General features: G+C 39.3%; 2 protein-coding genes across 2 annotated transcripts; one reads left to right on the top strand and one right to left on the bottom strand.

Annotated features, from left to right (window-relative positions):
- The first annotated feature begins 5,418 nt into the window (after window positions 1-5,418).
- On the top strand, window positions 5,419-5,988 carry LOC131143512 (uncharacterized). Its single transcript, XM_058091905.1, has one exon. The coding sequence runs from the start codon at window positions 5,419-5,421 to the stop codon at window positions 5,986-5,988; it is 570 nt and encodes a 189-aa protein (XP_057947888.1).
- A 251-nt stretch (window positions 5,989-6,239) lies between these two features.
- LOC131166238 (putative glutamine amidotransferase GAT1_2.1) lies at window positions 6,240-8,627 on the bottom strand. The gene is made up of 4 exons (XM_058124590.1): window positions 8,249-8,627; window positions 7,375-8,099; window positions 7,064-7,270; window positions 6,240-6,689 (listed from the first exon to the last, which is right to left on the bottom strand). The coding sequence occupies exons 1-4, from the start codon at window positions 8,334-8,336 to the stop codon at window positions 6,438-6,440; spliced, it is 1,272 nt and encodes a 423-aa protein (XP_057980573.1). The 5' UTR covers window positions 8,337-8,627; the 3' UTR covers window positions 6,240-6,437.
- Between the last annotated feature and the right edge of the window lie 1,020 nt (window positions 8,628-9,647).

Raw genomic sequence — 9,647 nt, 5'->3', positions numbered from 1 at the left:
CTCCTCTCCATGGACCCCTACTGGTGCCAGCTTGAAAACCCTGAGGCGTAGGCCTCTTCCTATGATTTTGAGCTGCTACACCCCTCTGAATACCACTCTCAATAATCGTAGCTCTGTCTACAACATTTGTGAATGTTTGAGCCCTGAAACCAATCACCTGCTCAAACAAATTCTGCCTCAATTCCTCTTCAAACTTCCTTGTCTTTTTCTCTTCATCAGGTGCTAAATGTGGAAAAAAACGTGAGAACTCGACAAATCGAGCCGCGTACTGGGATACAGTCATCTGCCCCTGTACCAAATGCAGAAACTCTGCTTCCTTTGCACTCTAAATGATAGCAGGGAAGTACTGCTCGAAGAACAGCTTCTTGAATCGGTGCCACATCACTGGAACTAGAATTGGCCTCTACTCCTCTATCAGACGCTCTACTCTCCACCAGCGCTTCGCCTCCCCTGTCAACTTAAATGTGGCAAATGCTACCTTCTGCTCATCCGTACATGGAAGCACTGTCAAAGTCTTTTCAATTTCCTGGACCCAATTCTCAGCTACAATCGGATCATCTCCTCCAGCAAAGGATGGGGGCTTCATCCGCGTAAACTACTCAATCGAACAGCCACGCTCCTCAGAGCTCCTAGCCATCTCAGCCATCGCCTACTGAGTGACACTGCGCAGCACAACATCTGTATCTCCTCCATTTATGCTGTAAGGTCCTGGCCTATCCTCTCCAGCATTCGTGCCACTACTTCCTAGATCCATCTTGAAAACAAGAAACACACTTAAGCACTTTACTTCCTATACAGACCTATCCTATACCAACTCAAATTAATTACCTTCCTTGACCATAACTCAATATCTAGTTCTGTCACCTAAACACACAACCCGATAATAGTTTACTATGATTTTCCTGAAATCATCACCCCAGGAAAAACCTAGAAACCACCACAGTAATCCTGTACCCAGACACAGAACAAACCCCAAATCCTTTTCCTATACTCTGGTATTGCTTCTTCTGCACTCTAAAGTCTACAGAACTAAGCAACCTAGGCTCTAAAATAAAACTATAAAGACCTACTTAATTTCCATGTTTTTTTTTTTTTTTTTTTTAATTCGACATGCTCTAATATCATACTAGGGGTAAACCCAATCATTAACCTAAGCAACGAGAAGCAGAAATCACATAGACCTAACCATATGTGTATATATTTATATATATATATATATATATATATATATATATATATATATATATATACACAATACCATACCATACAATACAATACCAGAGTACTAACATGTTTTTCAAAATATACACACATATCTGTTTCCCAAAATATTCTCAACTATACTGGGATATACAAAAATCCTCCACAAATTGTGGATCATTACCTGCATTCAATGCTAATGAAGAAAAAGCTAGAATCTCTGCTATTGAAATGTATAGGTCTGAGGGAATTTTTAACAAACACTTGGTGGGCTACTTTATAGGGAAATTCCCTGGTAAGGTGGCATACAATAATCTGCTCAAGTTGTGGAGAGTACTAGTTTAATCAATCCAGCATGGAAAAGGATGGTTAGTGCTTAAGTTTTAGAAGGAAGAAGACCTATGTGAGGTCCTTATGAATGGGCCATACTCAGTATATGGTAGAACACTTATACTACGGAGAATGCCTAAGCACTTCCAGTTTGGGCTTTAGCAAACAACAGTGGTGCCTGTGTGGATACAATTGAGGAATCTTCCTTTCAAACTTTAGCATCCTATGGCAATTGGGAGAATATGCTCTGAGATTGGAAGACCACTGTGCATGGACAAATTAATCACCAACAATGCTCAAATTTCGTATGCTAAAGCAATGGTGGAGGTCAATATAGCAAAGGAAATAAAATACAATGTGACTATAGCATTACCAGATGATGTTGAAATTGTGCAAGAGGTGGTCTACGAAGGGTTGCCAAGGTTCTATAAAAAAATGCAATTCTATTGGTCACTTGGAGGCTTTTTGCTTACCAAGGGGAGATGCTAGGCCTAGTGGTATGCAGTATCGTCCTAATGCTCGAGTGCAACATGTTGTACCAGAGAAGGAAGGGAGTGATAATAGAATAATAGAGTCACATCAGGCCATCGAGAATAGAGGTTGTGAATAGTTGCAGGGTGAGGGTGCTCTACCAGATAATGCTCAGAATAATTCAGGATCTGTGTCTGCTGATTGTGAGTGTACTGACCCTTCTGAAGAATTTGTTGTTGAAGGTGACAGGCCTTCATCCTCCCAGCTACAGGGAGTTCATATGTGCAGTGGGGAGGTGGTTAAGGGTAATATGGAAAAATTAATTGATGACATTTCGGAGCATGTTACAAATGTCCTTCCATTGAACCCTGATTGAAATGGTGTTAGTAAACGTAATGTAATTATTGGAAATGGCCAGACCCCAAAATGAGTGATAGACAACCCAATAAAATAGAAGAAGCTAAGAGGGAAGGAATTAGGCAAGGTGAAGATGAGGTTGGGGAAAAGGAAGTTGGGGTTGAAGCAACTATTAACATAAATGCTCAAGAAGGTACTGTGAAAGTAAAAGACAAAGGAAAGGAGAAGATGAATGAATTCACTCCAGTCAAGAAGAAGAAGAAAGGCAAGGTTACACACTTCAATCCTCTAGTGTTTGGAAAGGGGTTAAAGCCCCCTTCAAAATCAAAATGTAGGTTGCCAGCTGGAATATTAGGGCTTTAACAATCCCCTAAAGCAAAATGGAATCTATAACCTTATAAGGAAAAATAAAGTGGATGTGTTTGTCATTTTGGAGACTAAGTTGTTGACAGAAAACTTAGAGGCTATGATGAGGAAAAAGTTTAGCACGTGGGAGTAGGTGAACAATTTTGAACACCACACGGCAAGGAGAATTCTCATAATCTAGAACCCTTTGAAAGTGCAGCTTCAGGTATGTCATATGAATGCTCAAGCTATTCATTGTTTTTTTGAATGCTTAATTACTGCCAATAGAATGATTATTAGCTTTATTTATGGATTTAACTCTATTGTGGCAAGAAGAACCTTTTGGGATGATATTTTCCAGGATGGTAGTATTGCCCAAGGACATTGGATGCTTGTAGTGGATTTTAATTGTGTACTGTCAGCAGAAGAGAAGGTGAATGGTGTGCTAGTAACTAGTTATGAAACCAAGGATATGGGAGAATGCTTCTTTGATACAGGACTTTCAAATCTGAAGTCCTCAGGATGCTTCTTGATGTGGACAAATGGTAGTATCTGGTGCAAACTAGATAGGATTCTGGTTAACCACTTCTGGTATATGGTTGGAATAAGAGCTCATGCTGAGTTCCAATTCCCCGAGATATTATCTAATCACTCGGTGGGCATTATAACACTGTTTAAGGAGGAGGAAAAGTTAGGAAGCCCTTCAAATTTTTTATCATGTGGACATTGCATCACAGCTTCCAGGAGGTGATAAATGAGAGATGGAATCTGAATGTTCAGGGCACCACACAGTTTTGTTTTGTTAAAAAAAATTCAGGTTCTATAGAGACCTCTTAGATCCTTGAATGTAGTTCATTTCTCTCATATTTCTTCTAGAACTGAGAAAGCAAATGAGGAGGTTTTGGAGTTATAACAGAGGCTTCATGACTCTCCTATAGATTTAGATATAAAAAAGGAATTGAATGACAAAAAAGTCATGGCTATTAGACTTGCAGAGGCCAACAGGATGTTTACAACTCAGATTGCCAAGGTCAAATACATGAAGAAATGTGACAAAAACACTTCATTCTTCCATGGACTAATGCGAAGACATGTAAGTAGAAACCACATATCTGCTATATGTAAGAGCAATGGGGAATAAACCACTTCTCATTCTCCAATGGTTGAAGGATTCCTAGGATTCTATTACCAGCTTTTGGGAATGATGGTGGGTACGACTGGGGTTGATAAGCAGATTGTTGAAAATGGCCCTTTGTTGGCTGGCTCTCAAAAGAAGAGAATGGTTGCTCCCGTAGTAGATGAAGAAATTAAGAAGGCCCTATTCTGTATTAGGGATAATAAATCACTAGGTCCTGATGGTTTTACTGCATGCTTCTTCAAGAGAGCTTGGAATATAGTCAGAAGGGAATTCACTGGAGCTATCAAGGAGTTTTTGGTGATTGGAAAATTACTCAAGCAAACCAACCACACTATTATAGCCTTGATTCGTAAATCTAATCATGCTACATCAGTTGGAGATTATAGGCCTATATCCTACTATAATGTTTTGTATAAGGTGATGGCAAAAATCATAGCTGATAGAATTAAACCAGGATTGGAAGGGATCATCAATTCAGCTCAATCTGCTTTCATATAACAAAGGAGTATGGTGGAAAATATTTATATGGTTCAAGAATTGGGGAGGAAGTATGCTGGGAAAAGGGCATCCCCAAGGTGCATGCTCAAAATCGACCTAAAAAAGGCATATGACTCAGTCTCATGGAGCTTCCGAAAAGAGATGTTGCTGCACTTAAACTTTCCAAGTATCATGATTGATTGGATCATAGAGTGTGTCTCAACGACTTCTTTCTCCCTCTCCCTGAATGGAAGCTTTCATGGTTTTTTTAAAGGAAGGAAAGGCCTTAGATACGGTGACCCCTTGTGCCCCTTATTGTTTGCGTTATGCTTGGAATACTTATCAAGGCTATTAAAGGATATGGAACAAAATTCAAACTTTAACTTCCACCTGAAATGTGGCAAGCTTAGAATTACACACTTGGCATTTTCTAATGACTTAATACTCTTCTCTAGAGGGGACTGTCATTCAGTTAAGTTACTAATGGAGTGTCTTGGAAAGTTCTCACAATGCTTGGGTCTATCTATAAATTGCCTCAAGTCTAACCTTTATCATGCTAGAATCAAGGAGTATGATCTGGGGGAAATCGAGCAGATAACTGGATCTAATGAAGGTGTTTTTCCTTTTTGATATCTTGGCATCCCACGTGCTGCCTCCAAGCTCACTGCTGCTCATTATCATCCACTGGTAAATAGAATTGCCAATATATTTAAGAAGTGGCCTAGACATACGATATGCTATGCAAGGAAACTGGAATTGATAAACTCTGTTATCGAGGGTATATAATGTTTTTGGTTGGCAATATTCCCCATTCCATATAATGTCCTTGAGCATGTGGTGAAACTTTGCAGGGCTTTCATATGGGATGGAAGGAGTAAACCGTTAGTGGCATGGAAGGAGTTTTGCCTCCCAAAATATGAAGGAGGGTTGGGGATCTTGGATCTCAGAACTTGGAACAAGGCTCTCCTTACTAAAGCCTTTTGGAATACACAAGCCAAGAAAGATTCATTATGGTCCAGGTGGTTAACCAATTTTATTTAAAAGGTTCAAATATTTGGGGAAAAAACTCGAAGCATGATGACTCCACTCTTTTCAAAAAAATGATTGATATCAAAAACCATCTACTTCTGAAATGTGAGAATAAAATTGAAGATGCTGAGCGAAGGTTGAAGGAGTGGGATTTTGATAACAAGGGGTCTTCACAATGCTATGACTTCTGGAGGCAAAAGGGGGGTAAAGTTCCTTGGTTTAAAGAGGTCTGGAAGAATGGAAGCACTCCAAAGCATGCCTTCACACTATGGCTGGGGATCAAAGGGAAGCTACTCACGAGTGATAAGATATGTAGGGGAAATGATGATCATAACTGTGCTTTTTGTAAAAATGAAACTGAAACTATTAATCATGTTTTCTTTAGTTGCAGCTTCTCTTCCCAGGTTTGGGACAGTATCGGGAAGTGGTTGGGAATAGAGAGGTCCATGTCTACACTGAAAGCAGCAGCGAAGTGGCTACATAAAGAGGTAAAAGGAAATGGTATTGGTGTGGTGGGGAAAAGGGTTGGTCTTGCAACTACTGTCTTTTTCCTATGGCACATTAGGAATAAGATGAGATTTGAACATAAGGCTATTGAAACTAAGGAATTGATTGAGGTTATCGAGAGACATACTTACTGAGTCGTGTTTGATAAATTTTACCTACACATGATTTGATTGTAATATGTTCAATTGAATTGGTCTCCATTGGATTGTATTGATGCATTGTTGAGTTCTATGTGATATGGCCTCGGGCCCCTAGGTATACCTAGGTTTTGATATATTCCTTGTTAGTTGTGTTACTTGGATGAGGAACTTTGTTTCCTCAATCGGTGTATGTTTGTACATATTCTATCTTTTATCAATATACCTTTTACTGATAAAAAAAAAAATGAAATAGATATCTCCCTTTTTTTTTAATTTTATTTTTATCATGAGAAGAAACAACAAAAAGTGCCACGGCAGCGACAAACACAAAGGGAGGGTCAAGTACCCATCACCCAAGTTTCATGTGAATCCACAATATGAGTCACATGCCAAGTAGACCTAACCAAAAAAACAGGGGACCCAAAAAGTGTGGAATGGTATAGTCAAGAAGCAAGATCATTGACAATGTCCTGAAGCTTTCTCTCCAACACTTCTGAACATATGTTCCCCATCATGTGGTAGAATGACAGCAGGTCAGATAGCTGCTCAACTGACATCTTTCCCATCACATTTCTGGCCACACTCTCTCTCCCCTCGTTCACCTTCAGCCTCTCAAAATAAGAACATGCATTCCTCACTGTGGCACCCATTTGCTTCAGCCTGTTCTCTTGTTGCAAACTCAGAGCTGTGTTGGACTGCATGCCAAAATTACTAATAAACTTAAACCCATATCAATGTGGAATCACTTGTACCCAAATTTTAAAAACAGGGAAATTGACTATTGAGAAGTGGGAAAGTTCCTGTTTGAAGTTGGAAAACAGCAGGAAAAGAAAAGAAAAGTATGAACAAATAGTGACTTTTTTTTGTATATATTTGGTTATAATAAAAACGGAGAAAGGAAGCAAATATTGTAAATTAATGAATAAAAATTAATTTTATGCGTTACAAACCATTGATATTTAGGTTTTAATCCTACTTTAACAAAATTTCATTCATAATATAAGGGGAAAGTACTTTAAAAGAAGCATTGCCAAATTATTGGAAAATCATCCGCTTAATTATATGATACCTCAAGAAATTCTGCACCGGCTTCTAGCTCCGATTCCTTAGATGGAGGCATGCCACGCCCCCTGGTGTATAAATTTTTTGCAATTGAGAAGCTTCTGATTATGTTTTTCCTCTTCTTTTCGATTTCTTTGTCAAACTTTACAGATTTTGGCACGCATGTTGAGCTATTAAGCTTCTTCTGATATGCAACCACCGCCTTCACAAATTCCTGCACAATTTCCATCAACATATCAGCGAAGAAAACCCAAGCTTTTCACTTTACCATAATCCAATTCCAAACACTACAGACATAGCATCAACAAATAAAAGAACCTGATAGGCAGATGGGCATCCTGGATAATCAAAATCCTCAGAATCCGGCCGCCTCATTCGCTCCGGATGAAACTGTAATCCCATTATAAACTTACCCTCTTCAGGATTATAAGCATCTGGATCGTAAAACCCTTCGATCAAACCGTCAGGCGCGAACGCCATCGGCACGAAGCGCTGAGCCAGCCTCTTAACCCCTTGGTGATGATAACTATTCACCCAAATCTCCATATCGCCTTCCGCCAACGAATCCCTGAACCAGCTCTGCAATGGAGTGTTTTCCACCACCCTCACCTTGTGCCTGTGCCCGTCATAGTTGTCGTAGTCCATGTGAGCCACTCTCTGGGATTCTGGGAGGTCCCTGGACAGCTCCTTCTCTACGTCCTGGTAAAGGGTACCCCCACACGCGACGTTTAGTACCTGTGACCCTCTGCAGATCCCCAAGTAGGGTATGTTCCTCTCGAGGCAGAGCTTGGCGAGTCTAAGCTCGATGGAGTCCTTCTCGCGGTCGATGGCGGTGTCGCTGGCGTGCAGCCGCCTTATGTCGTCCAGCTCTTCCTCGGAGAGACCGTCGGCTTCGTAGAGAGAGGGATCGATGTCCTCGCCCTCGCAGAGAAGAACGCCGTGGATCGGTTCGAAGCTGTCCAGCAACATATGCACGCCGGAGACTCGAGGGGCGATCACCGGCGCGGCCCCGTATCCCACTATCAGATCCAGATGGTATTCTCCTGATTTGTTTAAAGTCAAATCAGATATATGCGTAGATTCCAGAACAACAATGAGGTTCTTGGGGGACGAAATACAATGGCTTTTGATTAAATGATTGTGCGAACAAGTATACAAGAGAGTGATAGAGAGAGGGAGTGTGAATACGTACCAACAAAATCGACGAACTTGTTCTTGCGAACGGTTCGCCTGGAGACGATGAGAACCCGAGGGAGGATGACTGAGAGATCGGGAGCCATAAATTTTATAAATTGAAGAGATCGTAGACCTTCAAAAAGCTAAATTTCCAGATTAGTTTAAGCAATTTATTCGTTTATTTCTAGGACCAATCGTCTATACATAAAAATCAAAAAAGGGTATTTCTTAATCTCGGAGACTCAGACGCTCTCATAGTCTGGTTTCTTGGAAATGAAATTGAAAACTAGGGTAAAAGGTGTGATAGAGACGGGGGAGGAGGGAGAGAAATTGGGAGAAATGCAGAGGCCCGTCGCCGCGTATTAGTTTGGTTAATGGAAGCAATGGATATATATATATATATATATATATATATATATATATTGTAGGAAGAGTGCGGAGGCCACGTGGGCTATGCTTATCGAGGGGAGGGTGCGCCTAAGCCGGGTCAAAGCTGAGGCGATGCTGACCTGGGCATTGGGAACTGTAGTTTGATTTGCTGACTGTACGCAGCGTTCGGTGCATTTGATTCACGCCTCCCAGTCCCTTGGTGGCGTGCTTATCTTGTTTCCCTTCGCATTGGAGACCTCTAAGTGGACCGCCAGCGCCCGCCATCAGGCTGGTTTAGGTTTTTTTTTCTCTCCCTCGACTCTCTCCCTGTCTTTTTTTTTTTTTTTTTTTTTACTTAAATAAAAAATATTTAATTATATTAAAATTTTTAATTTAAATCAACCCTCCCGACCTTTTTAAGCGACACTAAATTGAAGGATGTGAGATGTCACAGCTCTATTAATAAATTAAATTTTGATATTTATATAATTCAAATTAAAATTAAAATTTTGTGCTTAGAAGTTGAATTTGTAACCTTTAATTTGGATTTAAACAAATTTTAATTCATTGTTATATTAATATTATTATTCAAATCCAAAGTGTGGGGCAAAAATAAACAAAGTTATGTTTTCTAGGAAAAAAAATATATATTTTTGTTAACAAGAATTAGACATTTAGGTATGAGAAATTTTAGGATGTATTTTCATCAAGTTTTACATTAGGAAAACAAAATAGATGACAATATTTTCAAGCATAATAGATTTTTTAAAAACATTTCAAAAACTTACCATGTAGAATTTCGGGATGAACCGAAGGTAAATCTAAAAGATTTCCAATTCAAATTTCTAGGAATTCTTCAAATTTTATTAAACTGAACAAAGATTTATGAAAATCTTTTCTTTCTTTTAAAGTTATTCTTACCTATGCTTGAGTTAGATAAATTGTTGTAAAAAATTAGATTAATTTTTATTAAAATTTTTACAAAAATTTAACTTTATAATATGAAATTCAATCTTTCTAAAAAACCCCCCTTAAAATTAGTTATT

The sequence above is a fragment of the Malania oleifera genome, chromosome 1 (assembly GCF_029873635.1).
Source record: "Malania oleifera isolate guangnan ecotype guangnan chromosome 1, ASM2987363v1, whole genome shotgun sequence".
Classification (NCBI taxonomy): domain Eukaryota; kingdom Viridiplantae; phylum Streptophyta; class Magnoliopsida; order Santalales; family Ximeniaceae; genus Malania; species Malania oleifera.
The sequence above is the reverse complement of the archived record's forward strand: the minus strand, read 5'-3'. Positions and strand labels throughout refer to the sequence as shown.